The 25,081-nt window shown below is 41.4% G+C and overlaps 1 protein-coding gene across 22 annotated transcripts in view; it reads left to right on the top strand.

The window, feature by feature from the left end:
* SRSF12 (serine and arginine rich splicing factor 12) overlaps positions 1–25,081 on the top strand; it is a 56,244-nt gene that overhangs the window by 1,496 nt on the left and 29,667 nt on the right. For 2 of the 22 annotated variants that reach the window (XM_070496784.1, XM_070496785.1), the window contains exon 1: positions 24,783–25,066. Coding sequence is in view for 19 of the 22 variants with exons in the window: in XM_070496783.1 (XP_070352884.1) it covers positions 24,409–25,066 (658 nt within the window). In the remaining 3 variants the exon portion in view is untranslated. Of the gene's footprint in view, positions 1–12; positions 25,067–25,081 lie in introns of those variants that run through there. The other 20 variants (XM_070496777.1, XM_070496782.1, XM_070496780.1 and 17 more) reach the window with 20 other exon arrangements.

The following is a 25,081-nucleotide window of genomic DNA, read 5'->3' as shown; positions in this document are numbered from 1 at the left end:
TCTTCACTTTAAAGGTACAGAGTCCAAGATGACATTGCTGGGAAGTAGTGGAACCAGTATTGAACAGAAGCCTGTCTGGCTCCAGTGGCCTGCTTTTAGCGACCATGCTCTATTGCTTATGTAAGCAGACATCCAAATTCATAAATGCATCTACAGCTTGTCTGTTCCCATCAGAACCCACAACGATCACTCATTTTGAAAAAATTTACCGCAGCAACTTTGCATGCTGACATCAGTAAGAACCCATGTTTGCTTCTTATCAGGCAGTGATAAACAACAACAGAAAAGAGGTACATATAAATTCTATATAGAAGCTGTTTGTATTGCTTGTTATGAATTAACAAAGCTGTCACTCGAGGCGGAGAAAAGATTCATTTCAAGCTCTGTTTCATGTATGTAAACACATGCATGCGTGTATGTGTTGGGTTTCCATTGTTGGCACCCTGTATTTCTTGCTCATAGTGCTTGGCACCCTTGAATTAATTTACTTAATAAATGGTGATAATTTGTTGAATGTATATGTTCCCCTCCAGTCTTTAAAATCTTTTATTTTCCCACTGTGTTCCCCAGCACCTATCATGGTGTGATTTTGATACAGTCCTTCCTCTGTGTCAATAAATATTTGTTGGCTGATTATTCTTCTTGAATCTAATAAGCTAATTGAGTAACAGTAGCAATTAACTACTCAACCATGCTAACTACCTATAGATGCCATGCATTCAATGTTATGCTTCTCCCTAGACTCCTCAGTCCTTTACCTGTGGGAGTTGAGGGGCAAGAAGAATGCCTTCTGGAAGCTGATGAAGTTGGACATATGGCCTCCTGGAAACTGGTAAGTTCAGTAATTCCTACTGTTACTTTCATTTCTACCCATAATATTCATACAGCTGTCTAACTCTATCTATGTGCTGCTGCTAAGGAGCCTGCAATTATTTTTACTGGAACATAAACAAATTTAGAATACCTCCCTTCCTTTAGCTGGTGGTGGATCTGAAGAAATTAACACAATACTCAGAATTTAGCATTAAAGTGTTAATTTCTTACCTTTTTGAGGGAGTAGAAGTAGTTTTCATTAGAAGACTAGTTTTAAAGTATGAAGACACCTCTTCTCTTGCTGCTTAAAAACCAGCTGCCATCACACCTGACACAATAATTTCAGAAAAGGAAATTCATGACCAATGAGTGCTTTGATAGGAAGAGTAGATCAAAGATATCCTTTACCCTGGAAAAGCAACATTATTCATGACTGAAATACTAGCCAAATTGTCCAAGACTATACTGGATATTATTTTGGACTTCCAATTCAGAACTCTTTTTGATAAGACAACAGAATTTGATATGGTTTATGTTCTTTTAATTAGGATAAAATAAAATCCCCAACAGAGACTTGCAAAGCATGGCCTAAGTAAGAAGAAAAATATTTTGAGACCACAGAAAAAGAATGGAATGAAAAATAAAATGAAGAAAATTAAGAGTGGAGCCAGGACAAGCAGAAATGCTGGAGGAAAAAGGCGTAAAGTTGCTAAAATGATTTCATCCAGAGAGTAGGTTGGCAGAAAGGTGAATTTTGATTACGGGTGAAGGGACGTGGGGGAATTATGTACACGTTGTCCAGGAAATAAAACTTTATCCAGATAATGGTAACTATTGGGTGTTATTAAGCAGGGGAGAAATAAAGCCAGATTTTTGTTCTGGAAGAATAATTGATGAGCATGTGGAGGATGAATTGGAAACAGAAAGACTTTGGTCTGAGACAAACTAAAAGATGCCTATGAAGTCCCAGGATTGCAGAAACATTCCATAGGCAGAAGTGACCAGACCTGATGCCTGACTGAATGTTTTTGGGGGAGGGGGACGCGATGGAGAAAAGGAGGAAAGATGACTGAGGTTCCTAGTGTCAGCAGCTGGGTGGATGGTAAAGTCATTAAACAAAACAGGGGCAATGCGAGCGTGAGGGGCCAGCTGATGAATGTGCTTCAACGTGTTGAGAGGAGGCAGATGCTGCCATCCAAGAGACTAGCAGTGGTGCTAAGGAAAGTGGATGAGCTAAGGAAAGTGCCTTTCTCTGTATTTACTATGCATAATGGTTATACCCAGAGGAGAATTAATCCATCCAGGGAGTGAGTGACTAGGGAGGAAAAAATTTAATCTGAGGAGGAAACTCTGGAAAACAAAACAAAGGGAATGAGCAAAAATGTCTGGCAGAACCTTGCTTCTGTTGGGTAAGGTTCTATTACAACTTGTTTCCAAGTTCTGGAAGGTTTCTTCAGATGGCCCATGAGGTGAAGTCAGCTATTTTAAAATCCGGAATGTCCCGGTCCTCAGTTACTTGAGGCTCCCTTTGGCTTCCCTCCCTCTGGCTGTGAGATTAACTGCTCTGCTGACCATAACCATTCCTGGAAATGAGGACAGTGAGGTTCTCTCAGAGGAGAGGCTCTCCTTTGCCCTGATGCCCTAGGGCTTGGACACTACAACAGTGCGAGGACATAGCCCGGTTTGTGCAGCATGAGAACATCTCTCTCCTAAGGTTATGGTTCAGGAAGATGGAGAGGACTTTTATTGCTCACCTGCCCTCACTGATACATTTAGAGCTTGCCATAAACATAGCCATCACCTCCAAAGTTTCCTCCTGCCCTCTTTATTATTATTATTTTTGTGTGATAAGAACACTCAACGTAAGGTCTGCTTTCTTACCAAATGTTTGATATTGTCAACTATAGGCACATGCTGTATAGTAGATTTCCAGGACTTATTCATCTTCCATAACTGAAACTTTTACCCTTGACCACTTCTCTCCAGCCATTGAATCTTCTAGCTTTGCTCCAGTTTCAATTTAACCCGTTGTCAGAGGCTTATTTTGTATCATATTAACAAACAGAAAATATTTTAAAATGTTAAGTAGTAAGAAGGACTTAACTTGGCTTTCCTATCTTTTCAGGTCAGCCAGAAGTTTCCACCAGTGCCTCTTCATTCCTTTTTTGTTGAGGAAGCTTGGCCCTGAGCTGACATCAGTTGCCAATCTTCCCTTTTCTTTTTTTCTTCCCCAAAGCCCCAGTACATAGTTGTATATCCTAGTTGTAGGTCATTCTAGTTCTTCTATGTGAGATGCTGCCACAGCATGGCTTGACGAGTGGTGTGTAGGTCGGTGCCCAAGATCCGAACTGGCAAACCCTGGGCTGCTGAAGCGGAGTGCATGAACTTAACCGCTACGCCACCAGGCCAGCCCCTTCTCATCCGTTTTATTGCATTTTTTTACATGGAAGAATAACTATTAACATTTTGGTGCATGTACTTCCAGACTTCTCTTTCTCCCCTCAATCTTTCTCTGTATGGATGCATTCCTTATTTTGGTCTCACACCTTGTGGTAAAACAGAAGGGGAAAGGAACTTTATGCAGAAGGCCTTTGGGAACACTGTAGTTGTATTTTCCTCATCAGTTTTTTTTTTTTTTAACAATCTTTTTATTGCAAAATTCTAGTTTGCTTCCTGTTTCATCTTCCATCATGTCTCTAATTGCTAGATGTTTGTTTATTAACTTTTAGGCCATTTTTTATTTATTAATAACTCTTCATTACCACAGATGAGGCAGTTCATCTGTGTACATGTATGTTGACACACATCAATGGGAAAGGATGACCCTAATTCTTAAGTTTAATAATTATCTTTCAAGTCAGGAGAGAAAAGAAAAAGAACCTGCCAAATTCAAGCAGCAGGCGTCCGTGCACTGATCTCTGGAGCCCCTAAGCGGTCCACCTGGGCACCGTCAGCTCAGCAGAGCGTGCTCCCAGAGTCTGGGAACTCTGGTCCCTTCACATGTCCTTTGGATATCTTAACCCAGGGGAAGCCTTTCCTCTGCATCTCTCCATTTACAAAAGTTCAGGCATACAAAGTGCTTTGAAAGAACGTAACAGAAATTGCAAGTCCCCAGCTTCTTCTGCAGTTCTTGAAATACCGTTAGCATCTGTAATTTAGTGACCAGCTGAATGATGCCAATGCATCGCCACCATCAAATTACTTAGATGTAATGTTTTAACTGAAAATATCTCCTCTGTTCAAAAGTGACATTTGGATGCTCCCCAAGGTTAAGCTGGTGCTGCCATCTACGATGCTGTGCACCACGTCAGACCTTGCCCATGTGTGGACTCAGAATTTTATAGAACGTGCAGTCTTTTTATGTCTGTGTTGTGCATATATCTACTACATTAGTCTGCTCAGGCTGCCATAACAACCAGACACTAGGGAGCTTGAACAACAGACATTTATTTTCTCATAGTTCTGGAGGCTGGAAGTCCAAGATCGAGTTGCCGTCAGCCCCGGTGTTTGATGAGGCCTCTCTTCCCCCCGGCTTGCAGCCAGCCCTTTTCTCACTGTGTCCTCACATAGCCTTTCCTCTGCTTGCACAGGGTGGGGGTGGGGAGATGTCTGCTGTCTCTTCCTCTTATAAGGACACCAGTCCTATTGGATCAGGGCCCCACCCATATGACCTCATTTAACCTTAATTACCTCCCTACAGGCCCTGTCTCCAAATATAGGCACATTATGGGTTAGAGCTTCAACCTATGAATTTTGAGGGGATACAATTCAGTCCATGACATCTACCGCACACCAGCAGCCCAAGATAACTACATATCAACAAAGCAGGAGGCTTGTTTTGAATAAAGACCTCATTATAGGCTATAATAATAGGTATCTCTAAAAAGAGACATCCATGGTAAATACATACACAGAATTAGACAAATTCTTCATAAAGGCTTCCCAAGTATTTTCCTTGAGAAATTGAAGATTCTTTTTTATTTATGTATTTTTAAATTATTATTATTTTATTTTTATTTTTTTTGAGGAAGATTAGCCCTGAGCTAACATCTGCCGCAAATCCTCCTCTTTTTGCTGAGGAAGACTGGCCCTGAGCTAATGTCCTTGCCCATCTTCTTCCACTTTATATGTGGGATGCCTGCCACAGCATGGCTTGATAGGTGTTGCCACGTCCACACCTGGGATCCGAACTGGCAAACCCCAGGCTGCCGAAGCGGAATGTGCGAACTTAACCGCTGAACCACCAGGCCGGCCCCAAGAGAAATTGAAGATTCTTAATATATACTTACAATAACATTAGAATTGAAAATGTTCATTTCCTTTCAAGAGATCATTCTTTGAAATTTCATGTCTTTTCTTAGTGATGAATGTGAATCAGATGAAAGGGTTCCTCAAAAGCTGCATTTTATAGTCCTATTTGCTCTAAAAAATTTTTATGTCAACTAACAAAAATTTAATTATTATTATAAGCTAATTTTGATTTCACTAAAATTAGCTTCCTTTGTCATAAATTAATTTGGCTTAGGAGAAAAGTCCATTCAAGCTAAATTATGAGAGAAGAGATATTTAATTAAATATTTTCTTTTCAGGCAAATATGGTAGCTGGCCAATTTTTAAAAATCTAGAATGTTACTTCTCTTACCATTTTAGAAAAGCAGATATTTTATTCATTGTCTGCAGCCAAATGGTGCTCTCATTTTTTTTCTTGTCTAAAATTAGTTTATAATTTTACCCCAGTGTTGTTGTTGCCAAGAGGTCAGTTTCTTTCTCTAGGAACACATGACCACGCAGACATCTGCAATCAAGAGGACATGTAATGTGGATCTATCGTGTTGCTTTGAAAACTTCAAAGCCCAGATTTGACCATCACATTCAATACCAGAGTTTAGCACAGAACAAAGTCAACTGTGGAATAGTGTATACACTATTGAATGGAAGTGAACCAAAATTGTATTTGAAATGGGAATAGAAGGCCTAAAGTCAAAGTTATTAACACTGAAAAGTCAAATGATTTACACTTATCATTAAAAGAGACGTGCCCTATGCCACATAATTTTAGAATACTAGAGAAACTATCAAAAGAAACTAACAATGCAATGTGTATGAAGGAGAGAGAGGAAAAAAAGAGGGGGAACAAGGAAACAGGATGCAGTTGTGTCATCTTTATACTGATGTGGGCTTGTCTAAATTTTTTTTTTTTTTTTTTTTTGGTGAGGAAGATTGGCCCTGAGGTAACATCTCTGCCAATCTTCCTCCATTTTGTATGTGGAACACCACCACAGCATGGCTTGATGAGCGGTGTGAAGGTCCCCATCCAGGATCAACACTTGTGAACCCCAGGCCACTGAAGCAGAGCACGCAAACTTAACCACTACGCCACCAGGCTGGCCCTAAATATTTTTATTTTAAAAATTCAGTCTGCAATAAATATAATAAAGTCCATAAAAATAAATGAGCATTTTTAGCCCAGGGATTACACATTGAAGGTGAAGTTTAAGAAAACAAGCTAAGCTAAATAAATAAGTAGAAAAACCAAAATTGCCAATTCATGACCATCCTATTTGTCTGCTTTCAATTAATGGCTAAATAAGTTTTATGAAAGATCATATTGCACCTAAGTTTCTACATTGCACAATAGGATCATCTATCATAGCTGCTAATCCAAGAGAATTTGATCTTCAATTACCTAAGGCTGTGAAATAAACAAACTCCACATACTTCAACCGAGATTCGTTTCAAACTCTAAAATTCTTTCAAAAAAGTGCTTAGGTCCCTTTTTTACTTTTGAGTACTAATATTTCCATTAGCTTTATTGTATATTTTTAAATCAATATAGAAACTTAGCAAGAGCTTGTAGTTAACTTTGGTTGACTTGGTATCTGAAACAGCAATTATTAGTAAATCACAAAATCACTAATTTTGTGAAGAGTAGAATTGAGACTCTGTAGAGAGTCAGCTTAACCAACCCATGATTCTGACAGGCCACTGAGCCTGTGGAAGTTAAGAAACCTTGAAAGCTAACAGAACAATCTGGAAAATATTATTGAAATGAAAAAAATATTTTTCATATAAGAAATTATGAAAAATATCGATTGGTCTGTAAGGTGAAAATATTATACTGATAGATTCCACTTTTAGCCTCCACTACTCAGACCAGAGAAACTGTCCATCTTCCCTTTGCTACTACACTGACGCTTTTTTTTTTTTCAACTTACAGTGAAGGGTAGAATTGATCAAAAGAGAAATCTATTCTGAGGAAATTTATAAGATTAATAAGTGTATAAAACATGGAACTTTTCCAAGTATAAAAGTATGTATAATGTATCTGGTTAGAAATTAAGGATTAAAGCATCATGTGGAGATATATGTTTGAAAACTACTTGTGTATTAATATGTTGGAAATAAATTGTACTGACTTAGCAGAGTTAGGTGGACGTGACTCATTTGGTAAGGATGTGTCTTGGTCAACAAAATACTTGGAAGTAGGTCTAACAAAGAGGATGAGACCTCACAGTGGTCTCATTCAACACAAGAACGTTTTGGGCATAGCGGCTGTTGTTTCTCCTGGTGCTGTGGTTACAACAGCATAAATAAACTAAGTGCTCCCGGATAAATGTTATTCACGCCCGTCCTACCCAGAGGCAGACATGCTGTGAAGCTCATGGAACTTAAGCTTCAGGGCCCCTCACCTACGCAGACTCCTTCCAAGGCTCAAGAAGGGCCTAGAAATGGTTTCGCACTGTCATGTTTGAGTAAAATTTGCAGAAGCTATTTCATTCCCACTTGGTTAAGATCGCTATCTCTGTCCATTCTGATGTTCCCTTTAATACACTTCCCCTTGGTCATGTCACACTGGAATTTTGAGATCCAGTTAATTGGAAGTTGAATCGAGCATGCACTTGGTTAAGTGGAATATATTTCTGTGTACTGCAGTCTCTTCTGTGTAGAGGTAAGTACTGCTAGCCAGCCAGGTGTAGAAATGGCTTCCAGGAATATTTCTACTACCTGCTGTGCCAACTCACCCGCCATCTTGTCATATGAAGGTACAGGGCCAGTGGTCACATTGCACAGCACCATGAGTATGTGGGTAGTGGAGAAGAAACAAAGTTTGAAATGGAAGGAGGTAAAAGTCAGTTTACTGAAAATTCTTTCAATTGCCAGATATGTAAAATTGTTAAGGAGTGAGGAGTCTATTTTCATCCTCCTAGTCAAAAAGGAATTTCTACCCTGTCAGCAGTATACTCAAGAATGTAATGTACACAATTATAAATGTATCATAGCTTTCCCCATTTTTTGATGGAGATTGTACATAACAGAATTTTTCTCAGAATTGCTGTGTTTGTAGTGTACAAACTTAGCAGTACTATACACAGTGAGTCTGTCTGTCTGTGAAGTCATACGTCGTATATGCATTGCAAAGTGCTATATTGTGTCCTAGCGGACCTGATGCACCTGATCTTGATGAAGTCTGATGACGTGCCATTCATTGGGAGAAGGTTTAATTTACTCTTTTTTTTCCTAAAGATCTTATTTTTCCTTTTTGTCCCCAAATCCCCCTGGTACATAGTTGTATATTTTTAGTTGTGGGTCCCTCCAGTTGTGGCACGTGGGATGCGGCCTCAGCATGACTCGATGAGCGGTGCCATGTCTGCGCCTAGGGTCCAAACCAGCGAAACCCTGGGCCGCCGAAGCGGAGCACGCGAACTTAACCACTCGGCTGTGGGGCCGACCCCCTAATTTACTCTTGATTTAATGCAAAATACTGACATCAATAAAGATAACATAAAACATTATACCACTACTGTGACAGGACATGGAGGACAAACTAGTTAATGAGTGTGGCCAATTCAAATAAAATTTCAGATTCATCACTGCCCGAGAAAACCTGAGAAGTCTTTAAATCTCACAGCTTATATGTGAAAAGATTTGATAGAGGCTTTACCATATTTGACAATAATTCTAATAATATACATTATATTACTAGTCATGAATTATGAAGTTAAAAAAACCTTTTCCAGACCATCAATAATAAAAAACAAATTTCAATCAATCATGCTAGACTAAATTGTCTTTCTATGCTGCTTATAGGAAATATTACAAACCACCGTCATACAACGAGGAGATCAAAGACTATGGAGTAAAATAAGACAGGAGAAATAGTATTATACAGAGATGCCAGGCACCTCTATTATATATTTTTTCTGGATTTTGTGATAGTTACAATATTTATCAACTTTTAAAAATTTTAAGGGACTATTTCCTCTTCTTTACTTCTGTACCTGTAGCAATAGCTGTTGGTCTTCTGCCCTGATGCCCTTCAGCAAGCCAGTGCACCCGTCTCCCAGCTGCTGCCGCCGTTGACTCCTAAGGATTCACACCTGTACCCAGCTGCAGCAGACCGATTGCCCAGAGCTCAGGGAAGCCACCTTGCTGGGAGATGCCTGGGAGGCTGAACCACCCCCATGACTGACTGATGCTGGGGCATACGAGCCCTTGCCTCGTAACACATCAGTTCATACTCCAGAGCTCTCCAGGAGGTCGGGCGGAGGCTAGATATCTTTTGAAACCACCCTTTGCTCGGCTTCTCTGGCCCTGCCCGGCACGCCTCACTTCCCAACCATTTCCTGCAAACCTGCCCTCAATAAATCGCTTGCTCAAGAAGCCCTGTGTCAGCCTCGGCTTCTAGGGAGCCCCACCTAAGAGAGTATCTAATTTTGTATTTATAATATGCATTCTTTTTCTCAATGCCGCAAATTGTAAAAGCATCAAGTCCCCCCAATTCAAGATTTACTTCTGGTCCTACTTACTGGTATAATTGTACAGAGGACACTGAGCTGGCAGATGGAAATCTCATTCTTCAAGTGCTTTGAGGAGCAAGGTTGGGTTGCTCACCTTTGGCAACTTCTGATTGTTCTCTCTGCCTTTTGTCACCACCCGAGATTGGGTTAAAGGGGTAGGATAAAAGATGAACCAGCTAAGACTAGATTCAGCAGCATTTACCCCAAAACATCATGTAACTGATAGAATAGAATTTTATGTCTCTCATATAAAAAGTCTGGTGTTAGTCCAGGGCAACTCCACAGCCACCAGGGACCAAGGCTCCTATATTTCTGCTCTGCCATCCTCAGTATATGGATTGCTTCCTCAGCGTTTCCTCATGAGTTCAAGATAAATGTTGTCATTGCAGCTCTCATGTCCACATTCCAGGCAGTAGGAAAAAGGAAGGATAAAAGGATGTACCCCTCAGCTGAATCACGTCTCTTTCAGGGGCCATTCCAGATGTCTCTCATAGCATTTCCCTTTTGTGTCTTTGGCCAGAAGTTGGTCATGTTGCCACAACAAGATGCAAGAGAGGCTGAGAAATGTAGTCTTTTCACATGGTGGTTTGCTGCTAGAATACAACTTGGAAACAAGCAGGTGGACAAGAGGAGATTTAAGGCAGAGAAAGTTGGAAATTTAGCACCTGCAGTCAGAAAAGCCAAAAGCAAGACGGGAACAGCTGCGGAAATGGAGGCACCTGTCAGTTTGAATGTGGCATGGACTAAAAACAAGATTAGTTGGAAGTTCATATAATGTGCAGGTAGATCTCCAGATGCCACCCCAACATGGCACAGCTGGGCACCTAAACCGTTTCCATTCTGAAAGAAGATAGGGATTCTCGCTGGAAAAACTGAAATAGATGTGTAGCTTCGGGGATATTTCAGGAAGTAAGAGAAAATGTAAAATAGGGAGGTAAAGTTAAATTCTCCAGGGGCTGGCCCCGTGGCCGAGTGGTTAGGTTCGAGCGCTCCACTGCAGGCGACCCAGTGTTTCGTTGGTTTGAGTCCTGGGCGCGGACATGGCACTGCTCGTCAGACCACGCTGAGGCAGCGTCCCACATGCCACAACTAGAAGGACCCACAACGAAGAATATACAACTATGTACTGGGGGGCTTTGGGGAGAAAAAGGAAAAATAAAATCTTAAAAAAAAAAAGTTAAATTATCCATATTGAGTCATGAGAGCCTTAGCCCCCTGCCCGTACTCAGCTCCTAGATAGCAGCAGCTAGGCTGACACTCTGCAGGAGGACAAAGGGGCCCTCTCTCCTGAAAAATACAGCTATAGCAACACAAAAACTAGCCCAAGAGGAAAAAAACCTACAGATGCTCATATTTGGGGGTCTACAGAGTAAGACCTAAGCGCCTGTCTATAGTCACCTGGACAGCAAAGCCACCAGCTAACACCCCCTGGCTAAGCTTCCAATCCATCTTTTGGTGTTTCTCTATTAAATAAGAACAGAGAGCCAAGAATCACTAGACTTGAAGAATGTCTCTGGGAGATCGACCCTATTGCCAGTCAAAGGGCCTGTGAGCATGAGCCCCAGAGACGCTTGTTCCAGTTCTGAAGCTCTCGGTTCAAGAAAGCATATTTTGGCCTGCAAGGCTGCAGGAGATTTAAAAAAAAGGTCTGTGTTCGTGCTTGGTATTCGGTGCTGTATTATGCTCTGTCTTAAGTTTACTCACACCCCAAGATTGATGGGGTGCACCTGGCTCTCATGAGATGGTGTCTGACACATATCAGGGTTGGCTTAAGTGCAGAACTACTCCAGGCTTTCAGCCCCTAAAATTACCTGATGCAGCTGCTCACTACTTGCCTGCTGAACACACATTACTAGCCTGCTGCCAGACACTGGTTGAGACTGTACCACCATTGAGGGACACCTAAGACCGAAGATTCCAGTAATTTTCTGGGTGGTGTCAGAGAAACAGTGAAATAAGGAAGGAGAAGCTCAGTCAATCTTATTGATTTAACATGACTGATACAGGAAAAGGGACAGCGTGAGGGGTCTAGAGAATTCATGAACCAGAGGCATCCACCACCTGGGAATGACATCGTCCCCATTGCATGCTCTCTTCCAGACAATAAAGACTGAAGTTCAGAGAGATGTGACTAAGCTTCATTTGTTGATGGCAATGTCCACATCAGCTACAACCCTTGTAGTAGAAGGCAAGGGAAAGTCAGCCTGGAGGGCCTAGTTTTATATGGTATGGCTGGCTGAACATTCCAATGTCTTAGATTTGTTTGCCCTGAAAGCAGAGCCAGAGACATACTCTTAGATGTCGGTGACTGTAGAGGCACTAGCTGGCATGCCCCTTTAAGAACCATGCGTCCTTGAGGCTCCTGTCTGGGCTATGTGCCAGCACTCACAATGATAACTGTCCTGGGCTTGCCAACCCAGCTGCTTTCTCGTGGGAGAGTTAGCGCCAAGACCCTCACTGTCTGAGGGAACACAGAGGCCCTCTGGTGGTGGGGAGGGGCTCTGGTCCTTGGAATGCAGGTCATACAGGGAAAGTCTCCCTTGGCAAGCATGCAGCCTTTGTTCCTCTGCCTACTTAAGCCAGCTACTCTCAGGGGGTGGTAGCAGGTGCACGTTGCTGTCCAGCTGGCTGCCACTGGACCTTCTCTGTAAGTAACTCCCGGTAAATCCATATGTCTCGATCGCTGTCTCCAGGTCTTTTCTTCTGTCTCTTGGGAACCTAACCTGCACTGCTCACCAAGGTGGGCGTGTGGCGGAACAGTGACTTATTTGGAAGATAATCCCAGAAAACAAGAGAATGGTACAGGAAAGGAGAGAAAGCCAAAAAACTGTGTGTTACTGAACTGGTTACCACCATACACACCAGAGCTCAATCTTGCTTGGGACCCTCTAAAGAATTCTATAGAATCCACTTGGAATTGTATGCTATGATAAACTGCACATATTAAATAAAACATATCTATACTATTATAAAGAAAAACAAACTAAAATAATCTAATTTGAAAATTTATATAAAAATAATATTTATAAACACTATTCAGAGAACTACACTTCTATTGAATGTTACTTTGAGCATAAGTACAGTCCTTTAAGTAGCATCAGTTTTTAAAATGCTAACAAATGAGATTAAAATTCCTTTGTGGGGGCCAGCCCCGGGGCCGAGTGGTTAAGTTCACTCGCTCAGCTTTGGCGGCCTAGGGTGTTGCCGGTTCGGATCCTGGGCACGGACGTGGCACCACTCATCAGGCCACGCTGAGGCGGTGTCCCACATGCCACAACCAGAGGCACTCCCAACTAGAATATACAACTATGAACTGGAGGACTTTGGGGAAAAGAAGAGGAAAAAAAGAAGATTGGCAACAGATGTTAGCTCAGGTGCCAATCTTCAAAAAAAAAAAAAATCCTTTTGAAGAGACATGATTTTCAAAGTCTCTAGTTTCTTGATGTTGGTCCCAGTAGTTGGTTCACTTGAAGTCTGGATTAACTTCAAAGGAACTGACTTCTGTTTTTAGGATTTGAAGGTGGAGGAGAAACTCTAACCCAAGAAGGGGGCTCCATAAGTGCTTCCCAGAGGAAGATGAGAGGGAAAAGGAGGTCTCCACAGGAACTGTTTCCTTGGATCCAAGGCAATGAGGAACCTCATATTGGAGGGTAAGTGGGTGAAGGTGGCCTGGCAGCACAGGAGGGCTGAGCAAGAGGGAAAACAGCAGCTCTGCTTTCAGACCAAGGCCCGCCCTTTGGAAGGACAATTGTTTAGAAAAGTTTCTTGAGATGTGATGACTCCTAGGTCAGTAACTAGATCATTCTTGTAGCTTCAGCCATCATCCCTCTTGTCTTGAGTGTCCGGATCTCTCTTCATTCAGTTCTTTCATTAGAGTAATTATTTTCTCCTTTAGGATGAAGTTGGTTCTCTTCACTTTCCAGAGGTGTCTGCCAGACTCTGAATTTTTGATGATCTTTTCTCTGAGCTGGTATCCTCCAAAGATGACTGCATTCCCCTTTTGAGCAGAGCCAAGCTTGTCAAGGAGTTGACACTTGTCTTGAATTAGTGCAGTCAGTGTTTGTGAAATCTTCAGGCAGTGTTTGTGAAAGCAGCATTTCCCATCTCACATAAAAGTCAGCTTCTAGCCAACTGGACAAGTCTGAACAAACATGAGACCCACCAAAAGGCTGACGACAGGTGCACATACCACTGACTCCGGCTGGAGGCTGTAGAGGGCAGGGCCTGGACTCCCATCCAGTCACAGATCCACCACCGCCACCACCTGTGGCTTCCCAAGGACGCCTGAAGTTGAGCTCTAAAGTGGCTTGAAGCCCTTCTGTGGCACTGAAACCTACCACAGAGTTCTGCCAAGTGACCAGCCCTCCATCGGCCCGTGACAAACTTCTGAGATCCCTCTAGTTATGCTGCAAACACCCCACAGTGACAACAGAAGCAGGTCACCAGGAAAGCTGGTCCAGAGGAAGGATCAATTCAATTAAAAAAAGCTTTTTGCAATTACTGTCCAGTGACCCCTCTTTTCTTAATTTTTAAAAAATTATGAAACATTTTTCTTAAGGTAAAAAATACAAACTGTGAAATACACATATCTTAAATGTTAATTTGGTGACTTGACAGATATATACAGCTGTGTAACCAACACTCCAGTTTAGGTATAGAACAGTTTCATCACCCCCAGAAAGTTCCCTCATTCCCACTTCCAGTAATCCACACTCCCCAAAGGTAATCGCCACTATTTTTTTCTATTGACATATATTTTATTTACTTTTTGAGGAAGATTAGCCCTGAGCTAACATCTGCTGCCAATCCTCCTCTTTTTGTTGAGGAAGACTGGCCCTGAGCTAACATCCGTGCCCTTCTTCCTCTACTTTATATGTGGGATGCCTACCACAGCATGGCGTGCCAAGTGATGCCATGGCCGCACCCGGGATCCAAACTGGTGAACCCCGGGCCGCTGAAGTGGAACGTGCACACTTAACCACTGGGCCACCAGGCCAGCCCCTATTAACATATATTAATTTGGACTCCTCTTGAATTTCATATAAATGGAATCATACAGAATGTATTCTTTTGTATCTGGCTTCTTATTTCAACATGTTTTGGATTCATCCACGTTGGTCCACCCCTTTTTCCATTCTGAGTAGAATGCCATTGTCCAAGTACACAGGATTGGACATCAGCCCATCCCTCTTGCTCCCCATTCACTCCACCTCCCTGGCCTCTCTCCATCTTTCTTGCCCTCTAACTCCTCCTCACACTGAGGAGGAAGCTGCCTAGCCCCACAGGAAGAGCCCCTCACTGAGTGTCAAGGGATTCTCAACCACAAAATGGGAGGCCACCACATCCTCCAGCTGAGCCTACACCAGCTCCCTTCCTTTTTATTTTTTCTTGCAATTTATTTGTTAAATAAACCGAGTAGTTTGTCCTATAGATTCCCACAGAGTGGATATTGCTGACTGCTCCCCTGTGATGTTATTACTGTGTTCTTCTGTCCCTGTATTTCCTGAAAACTGATAGAGCTAGAGCTGCCACCAGCCACATGTGGCTATTGAGCACTTGAAATGTGGCTAGTGTGACTGAGTAATGGAATTTTAAATTTAAATAGTCACATGTGGTTAGTGGCTACAGTATTGGACAGTGCAGATACAGAATATTTCCATTATCACAGAAAGTTCTGTTAGATAGAGCTGAGCTAGAAGCTGAATCAGACAATGTTTTTGCAAGAGAATACTCATATGAACTTCCTTCAGGAGGGCACATAATGTCTGGTTGTTTCTCTTTGTATTAATTTAGCAGGCATTTATGGTCATTGCCTAGATCAATTATTTTATTAGGGGTTGCAAAGTCATGATATTCTAATTCTATCATTCTTTATTTTATCGACTGAAATACTTTTAGAAAGAAAACTTCCCTTATAAACCATATGGGTATCCCTGAGGATAAGTTTGTACAGAAAAGTTAGGACCAAAAGGTGATCAATTAGGCTTGTTTTTAGTATAATTATGAACTTGAACACTTAAAAATAGGTGATATGTTTTAATTCATTGCAGTTATTACTCTTATTGATACTCAAATTGTCCTTTTAGCCAGTGTTGTCTTTTGAATCCTTTTGACATGACCCTAGAAGTCTTTGATAGCATCTTCCTTTCAGATATGACAAGATATTCCAGGCTTATCTTGTACGTTTCCTGCCCCAAACCTGGCATTAGCCACTCTCCCAAAGTCATGGTTCCTTTTAAGAGAAAATTATATTTAGAGCCTATAGCCTGGCCTCTAGGGTTGCCAAATGCTACAGTACTGGTTGTTGTTTCTAAGACTTTTTAGTGGAAAAAGCTCAGAAATATTTTTTTTAATTGAGACATAATTGACATATAACGTTCTATTAGTTTTAGGTGTATAACACAATGATTTGATACACATATATATCACAAAATGATCACCACAGTAAGTATAGTTAACATCCATCACACATAGTTAAAAATTTTTGATTTCTTGTGATGAGAACTTACGACCTAGTGTCTAAGCAACTTTCAAGTATACAATATGGTATTGTTAACTATAGCCACCATGCTGTACATTACATCCCAGGACTTCATTTCTTATAACTGGAAGGTTGCACCTTTTGACTGCCCTCACCCATTTTGCCCATCCCCCACCCCAGTGTCTGGCAACTACCAAACTGTCCTCTATATCGATGGGCTCTATTTTTTCTTAGATTTCATATATAAGTGAGACCATATAGTATGTCTTTTTCTGTCTGACTTAATAAATATTTCCTTCAAAGAGAAAATATATCATACACAAGAGCCTTTTAACTGATCTCCTTGTACCATTCTCTACTTCACTACTCCCTGCAGTTCATTCTCCACATGTCTGTCAGAATCATCCTTATAAAACACAGATCTGATCCTCTGAATCCCCTGCTTGAAAACTTTTGATGGAGTCCTATGACCAGAAGAACTAAGCCAAATGGTATGGCATGGTATCCATACAGAGCCTCTCAGTAGCTGGCTCCTGATCTCCATTCCAACCTCTTTAGCACTCATTCTTCCTTCCCCGACAGTTCAGCACACCCTATGATTCCCACCACACTGTGCCTTTGCTCATCTCGTTCACTTTCCCTGAAATGCTGTGTTTTTTCTATTCCTCTGTGAATGTAATTCATCCTTCAATAAGTAGCTCAAACACTGATTTTCTCTAAAACAACTTGCAGTCTCCCTTCCCCATAGAGAACTAATCTGTTTCCAACATGTCCTACATAGTAATCTGAAATATCTTTGTGTAGCACTAACGAAACTGTATAATGATTTGTTTACATGCGTGTCTTTCTCCAACTAGAATGTCTCCCAAAATGTAGAACATTTACCATTGGTGGTATTGTAGATGGTTTATGTGTTACACTGATGCGGCATTAAATATTGAATTGCATAGTGTGAGACTTAGTCCCCTTTTAATATTTTTCATTAGGGAGAAAGTTTTAGTTTGGTGCTCGTATGGCTTTAACATCTCTCTATTGTGTAATTACTTTCCCTTTTTTGGAGAGAGAAAATTACAGGCCAATATGGCTGGTGAACATAGATGCAAAAATCTTCAACAAAATATTGGCAAACCAAATACAAAACCTATACATTAAAAGGATCATACACCAAGATCAATTAGACTTTATACCAAGGATGCAGGGATGGTTCAACGTCCATAAATCATCAGTGTGATACACCACATTAACAAAATGAGGAGGGGCTGGCCCGATGGCTGAGTGGTTAAGTTCTCGTGCTCTGCTGCAGGTGGCTCAGGGTTTTGTTGGTTCGAATCCTGGGCACGGACATGGCACTGCTCATCAAACCATGCTGAGGCAGCGTCCCAAATGCCACAACTAGAAGGACCCACAACAAAGAATATACAACTATGTACCGAGGGTCTTTGGGGAGAAAAAGGAAAAAAAATAAAATCTTAAAAAAAAAAAATGAGGAATAAAATCACATGATCATCTCAATAGATGTAGAAAAAGCATTCAACAAGATCCAATATCCATTTGTGATAAAAACTCTCAATAAAATAGGTATAGAAGGAAAGTGCCTCAACATAATAAAGGCCATATATGACAAACCCACAGCCAACATCATACTCAACAGGGAAAAACTGAAAGTCACCCCTCTGAGAACAGGAACAAGACAAGGGTGCCCACTCTCGCCACTCCTATTCAGCACAGTACTGGAGGTTTTGGCCAGAGCAATTAGGCAAGAAAAAGAAATAAAAGGTATCCAAATTGGAAAGGAAGAAGTGAAACTCTCACTGTTTGTGGACAACATGATCTATATGTAGAAAACCCTAAAGAATCCACCAGAAAACTATTAGAAATAATTAACAACTACAGCAAAGTTCCAGGGTACAAAATCAACTTACAAAAATCAGTTGCATTTCTACACACTACTAACAAACCAGCAGAAAGAGAATGCAAGAATATAATCCCATTTACAATTGCAACAAAAAGAATAAAATAGCTAGGAATAAATTTAACCAAGGAGGTGAAAGACCTATACACTGAAAACTCTAAGATATTACTGGAAGAAATTGAAGACATAAAGAAATGGAATGATATTCCATGCTCATGGATTAGAAGAATAAACATAGTTAAAATGTCCATATTACCTAAAGTAATCTATAGATTCAATGCAATCCCAATCAGAATCCCAATGACATTCTTCATGGAAATAGAACAAAGAATCCTAAAATTTATATGGAGCAATAAAAGACCCCAAATAGCCAAAGCCATCCTGAGGAAAAAAGAACAAAGCTAGAGGCATCACAATCCCTGCCTTCAAAATACACTACAAAGCTAGTAATCAAAACAGCATGTTACTGGCACAAAAACAGACACACAAGATCAATCAAACAGAATTGAAAGCCCAGAAATAAAACCACACATCTACGGACAGCTAATTTTTGACAAAGGAGCTAAGACCATACAACGGAGAAAGGAAAGTCTCGTCAATAAATGATTTGGGAAAACTGGACGGCCACATGCAAAAGAATGAAAGCAGACCACTATCTTACACCATACACAAAAATTAACTTAAAATGGATTATAGACTTGAATGTTAAGACCTGAAACCATAAAACTCCTAGAAGAAAATATGGGTAGTACAGTCTTTGACATTGGTCTTAGCAGCATCTTTTCAAATACCAAGCCTACTCAGGCAAGGGAAACAAAAGAAAAAATGAACAAATGGGACTACATCAGATTAAAAAGTTTCTGCAAGGCAAAGGAAACCATGAACAAAATGAAAAGACAACTCACCAATTGGGAGAAAATATTTGCAAATCATATATCTGATGGGGGTAATTTCCGAAATATATAAAGAACTCAGACAACTCAACAACAAAAAAATAAACAACCCAATCACAAAATAGGCAGAGGATATGAACAGACATTTTTCCAAAGAAGACATACAGATGGCCAACAGGCACATGAAAAGATGTTCAACATCATTAATTATTAGGGAAATGCAAATCAAAACTACAATGAGATATCCCCTTACACCTATCAGAATGGCTATAATTACCAAGACAAAAAATAGCAAACGTTGGAGAGGATCTGGAGGAAGGGAACCCTCATAAACTGCTGGTGGGAATGCAAACTGGTGCAGCCACTATGGAAAACTATGGAGATTTCTCAAAAAATTAAAAATAAAAATACCATATGATCCAGCTATCCCACTACTGGATATTTATCCAAAGAACATGAAATCAACAATTCACAGTGATCTATGCACCCCTATGTTGACGGCAGCATTATTCACAATAGCTAAGATGTGGAAGAACTCAAGTGCCCATCAACTGATGAACGGATAAAAAAGATGTGGTATATATACACAATGGAATACTACTCAGCTACAAAAAAAAAAAGACAGAATCGTCCCATTTGCAACAACATGGATAGAACTTGAGGGTATTGTGTTAAGCGAAACAAGCCAGAGAAAGACAAATGCTGTATGATTTCACTCATATGTAGAAGATGAACAAACACATGGATAAAGAGAACAGATTAGTGGTTACCAGAGGGAAAGGGGCGGGGTGGCAAAAAGGGTTAAGGGGCACATATATATGGTGACAGATAAAGATTAGACTACGATGGTGAACACGATGTATTCTATACAGAAACTGATATATAATCATGTACACCTGAAATTACACAATGTTATAAACCAATATGACATCAATAAAACAATTGGAAAAAAATAAATTTTAAGAAGAAAAATATTAAACATATTATGGTAAAGAAGTATATTATTCTGGCAAAAATCTCATAGGATACATGAAAATGACTTAAGTTTGGGAAGCATTGGGCTACATCCTTCAGAATTAGGAAGCATAACTTCTATTTTCATCCCCAGTTCCTAGTACTATGCTTAACACACAGTAGGTCATCACTAAACACTTGTCAAATTAATTTAGTAAGAAACGCTCACCTCTAACATTTTCAAGATCCAGTGCCATTTTGGGAAATATAAAGTGACAGGCCTTCTCTAAGCTGACTTTTCTGAAAAAGTTAAATTATATCCATTAGTATCATATAAATGACCTTTTAGATCATTTCCTATAGCTACAATGGAAGAAATCAAATTCATAAGAGGATGCAATCATAGATTGTCCAATTGGATTGTGTGGGATCATGTCTTCTGGGCAATAGAAGAATGTTTACAATACATTCTATACAAATCGCCACAGCACTCTTCACCTTCAAGGTCATGGTACGTTTTAAGGAAAGGTAGACGGGAGCAGCTCTCACCAGAGGAGAGCTAGCACCATCTGCTGGGGAGGGAGTTCACAGCATAAGATGATATATTCACTATCAGGTGACTTCATTAATCCTGAATTTGTTTCTTCAAAGTATTTTTCATCATACAAATGTCAAGACACTCATGCATACCCAAGTACAATTTAATTTTCAATCAAGTTCTCTACTATGACAGTCAAAAACAACCTAGTTAATTCGTTTGATTAAAATATACTCGTCTTTTATGATTTGATTCCTTAATTAGACCTGATAATTAGCCTATTTTGATCCATTTAAGATATGGAAGAAAGGTATATTATACGGCCACATACACCATAGGATTGCTTTAGAATAAAAAATATGTGTTGCTTGGTCTTATAAACCAGCCTTGGCATCTGTTGATAATCTGTGGTAATTAGAAATAGGGGTAGCCTTGAATTGTAAAATTTACCAATAACCCAGAAACAGTAATTTTCTACTTTCAAACTCTTTTCCCCAAAATCTACTGATGAAAATCAGAGGGCTGTGTTTCTCCCATTTACCATTTGGAATAGATGCTCGAGAGTAACAAAGAGCAGAAGAGCCAGCCAGCTTAGAGTGGGCAGGAAGGTGGAGAATGACGGGGCACGTCCTGAGTGCTTAGATTCTAAATGACAACTTAGCTATCAGCAGTTTCCCCAGAGACAGGGCTTAGGAGCAAAAGTTCAAACATCAGAAATAAATTCATATGTGCTTCTATTTTAAATATAACTTATACACTACTGATTTTACAGACTTGCCCACTAAGACAAGTTTTAACAAGTTGAAAAAAGATTCTGAATTTTTTTTGTTATATTCTGTATGGAACTGCGATTCCAATGAAAAGTTTAAATTCTGTTTACTTTTGAAAAGTGAAATAAAGTAATGATAGTACCTAAATGTGAAATAACCTTATCCATTTTCCTAAAATATTTTCCAATCGAAGTCTATCTCTTACAGGGAAAAATCAAGAAGCATTAGATTGTAACATTTATTCATTTTATTAATTTTTTAATTGAGGTATAATTGACATATAACATTGTGTAAGTTTCAGTGTACAACATGTTGATTTGATACATTTATATAGCACAACAGGATTACCATGGTAGTATTCACTAACACCTCTATTATACCACATAATTATCATTTCTTTTTTGTGGTGAAAACAGACTGTAATTTTTAAAATGTATTAGATGGAAAGGAAGTAGGACTTGCTGCAAAGAACAATACATGTAAAAAGGGCTGTAAAAAAGGGGCTGTAGTCATTAAACACTTGTCAGATTTTGCCAATGGTATACTCCTTGGGAATCCTCTGGCAATTTAGAGAGAACATTAACTCTCCAAGCCTGTTGGGTACCACTTGGTTCCTTAAAGCTACGATTCATTAAAGTGATGCTCTTACTAAATGGCACCCAGCTAAGTTCTAGGACTTAGGGTAAACATGGATATGTTTGTGAGACCAGCGACAGGCAGGGTATTTGGTCTTGACTTAAGCCTTTTCCCTACTTCTTTAAGAGTACCCCAAAATGCCAAGGGGAAGGTAAGGTACAGCTTCATTAGTTACTCATCTCAAGTGGTTTAAGGACCTGGTCAAGACACTGGCTAAACCTAGCGTTGTCTAATGTTCTTCAGTTGTCCATGCCTGATGATGTTCCTCCCTGGGCCTTCCAGCTAGAAAGCGGTTTACCTACACTTCTTTATGCTTACTTGCCTCAAATCATATTTGGAAATAAAAAGCACCCTTTTTTTTTTTTGAGGAAGATTAGCCCTGAGCTAACTGCTGCCAATCCTCCTCTTTTTGCTGAGGAAGACTGGCCCTGAGCTAACATCCATGCCCATCTTCCTCTACTTTATATGTGGGATGCCTACCACAGCATGGTGTGCCAAGCAGTGTCATGTCCACACCCGGGATCCGAACCGGCGAACCCGGGGCCGCCGAGAAGCAGAATGTGTGAACTTAACTGCTGCGCCTCCGAGCCGGCCCAAAAGCATACATTTTTGTGCAACATAAATAATTATGGCTCCACAACTTATTTATTATTTTAAATAAAAATTTTATGAATTAAGATGTATAACATGATGATTTGATATACACACACACAGCGAAATGATTACTACAGTCAAGCTAATTAACATATCCATCTCCTCCCATGATTACCCTTTCCACAACTTATTTCAAATCAATTCCAGCTACCTTTAAATGGAACCTCCTTTCACAGTTTAAGACCCTCTCCTCAGACACATCCATCAACAGAAACAGAAAAAAACCCACTCCTCATCCACACAAAGTCTTTGCACATACTCCTGCAAAAGATTTTTTTCAAACTGTGAAGAGCTTTGTAGGGTTTTTCCAATTATAAAGAGCATTTTAAAAATAATCAGACAGTACTAAAGAAGAAGTAAAAATCAGAGTGTAATGCCTCCACCCTAGAAAAAATTCTATTTCTACATGAACATACAAAACATATATTTTTAGCTAAAATGGCTCATAGTTTACATGAAGTCTAGTGAATTTTTACCTCACTTACTATGTCAGGGAATAGGTTTATTAATAACTCTCATTTCCCACCAAGTCAAGTGTCTTTTCTCTGTAAGATCAGTGTAGTGGGTTGAATGGTGGCCCCAGAAAAGATATGTTCAAGTCCTAAGCCCCCACATATGACCTTGGTTGGAAAAAGGGTCTTTGCAGACACACTTAAGGATCTTGAGATGAGATCACCCTGGATTACCTGGGTGGGCCCTAAGTCCAGTGACAAATGTCCCTATAAGATACAGAGAGGATAAGGCAGAGATTGGAGGTATGCAGCCACAAGCCAAGGAATGCCTGGAGACCAGATGGAGCAAGGAAGGATTCCCCACCCTGTGCCTTGACAGGGAGCCTGGCCCTGTCAACATCTTGATTTCAGACTTCTGTCCTCCAGGACTGTGAGAGAATAAATTTCTGTCACTTTAACCCACTGAATCTGTGGTAATTCGTTATGACAGTCCCAGCAAACCAATATAGTCAGCATTCCAAACTTACCTACTACAAACTCAGCTGCTCTCCAGCCTCACTTTCCTGTTCTTCTCCAGCTTTACCCTCCTATTTGCCTCCTTTCATTTCCTATATTGCCTCAAAGCCTTTGCACATGCTGTTCCAGTGCATGGATTGCTCTTCTTCATTCTTCAATCTCTCTCCAAGACTTCTTCATAGAAAAGCTCTGCTTCTCCACCCCGGTGATGTCCCCTCTCAGCAGGCCATAGCTCTTTTCATAGGCCTTATCATAGTTTGTATCTTTATTAGTGTGATTATTAGATTCCACCTCCCTACCAAATTGTAAGCTCCACGAGAATATGAATCCTGCCCGTTCCCCATTATATTCCTAGTCTAGCCCTGCACCTGCTGTGCCATAGCAATTCTTTTTGAATGAACGGCCACTGTTCCAGAAGCGTCTGCAGACCTTGGGAAACTCTCACAGCCTTTGAGATGGCTGTGGGCTAGGTAGGGTGATCATATTATTTGTCCTCCAAAATTACCCACTTCTGAGAGTGAAAAGGGTTGCTATTAATAATTACAAGTTACCTGGTTACAGTCCTGGGTAACAGGCTGTGCCGACCACAGCAGCAAACGTGAAGGCAGGAAGATTACTAGAAAGGGCTGGGCTGCCACATTTTGGAGCGAGGGGGAGAGGATAATTTAAATTTGCTTAATTGCCACTGCATTTTCATTGCTTCTACATCATGTATCTTTGTGTTCTTTCATTTGTCGGTCCCTCTCTCTAACATGTAAGCTGTACGAGGGCTGGGACTTCCACACCTACAACAGTTCCTGCTGCATAGCAGGCCCTCAACGAACATGTGAATGAATGTGCTCACAGAGGAATAGTATGCCTAAGCGAATAATGAATGAAGAATCAAAATGCTAAAAAAAAAATAATAAAAACCCGAAAAGCCTAATAAAGCTCAACACTAAAGGAACAGTAGGCGGAACAACTGCCAAGGTCTTGAGCTGAGGACGCAGGGATGAAGGCCCAGTGGCCGTGGGGCTGCTGCGCGGTGGAACGCCGCCTTCACCTCCGCCCACCCCGCTCTCGACACCCGCTCTCCGGTCCTCTCCAACTCCGGCACACTGCCTCAGCCCCGGGCCCAGTCTGGCCTCAGCCGCCGCCTCCCTGGACCCCTCGAAGCCGGGACCCACACCGCCCTCTCCCCGGATCCCCCACACCTGAGCCTCCCGCGCCGCCCCCTTCTCAGATCCCGGGGTATCCGGGCCTCCTGCGCCGCCCCCTCCCCGGATCCCTGCGCATCCCGGCCCCGCCCCCTCCCCGGATCCTGGCGGACCCCCGCCCTAGGGCCCCGCGGCCCCGCCCCCTCCCCTGTCCCCTCGGCCGCGGCCCCGCCCCCGCCCCCGCCCCGTTGGGTCCGCGCGGACAGGCTCCCGCCTCTCAGCGCCCCCTCCCCCGCGCCCGCCTCTGCGGCTGCGCGCTGGCGGGGCCGAGGCCGAGGGGAGGGGGTCGCGCCGGGGGCCCGCGGAGCTGCGGCGGCGGCGGCGGCGGCGAGAGGCAGAGCGAGCCCGGCGGCCGCGGGCAGACCCGGAGGGAACGGAGGAAGCGGTCATGTCTCGCTACACGAGGCCCCCCAACACCTCCCTGTTCGTCAGGAACGTCGCGGACGCCACCAGGTGAGCGGCGGGGAC

The sequence above is a fragment of the Equus asinus genome, chromosome 24 (genome assembly GCF_041296235.1).
Source record: "Equus asinus isolate D_3611 breed Donkey chromosome 24, EquAss-T2T_v2, whole genome shotgun sequence".
Taxonomy (NCBI): Eukaryota; Metazoa; Chordata; class Mammalia; order Perissodactyla; family Equidae; genus Equus; species Equus asinus.
This window is presented reverse-complemented; position numbering and strand designations above follow the sequence as displayed.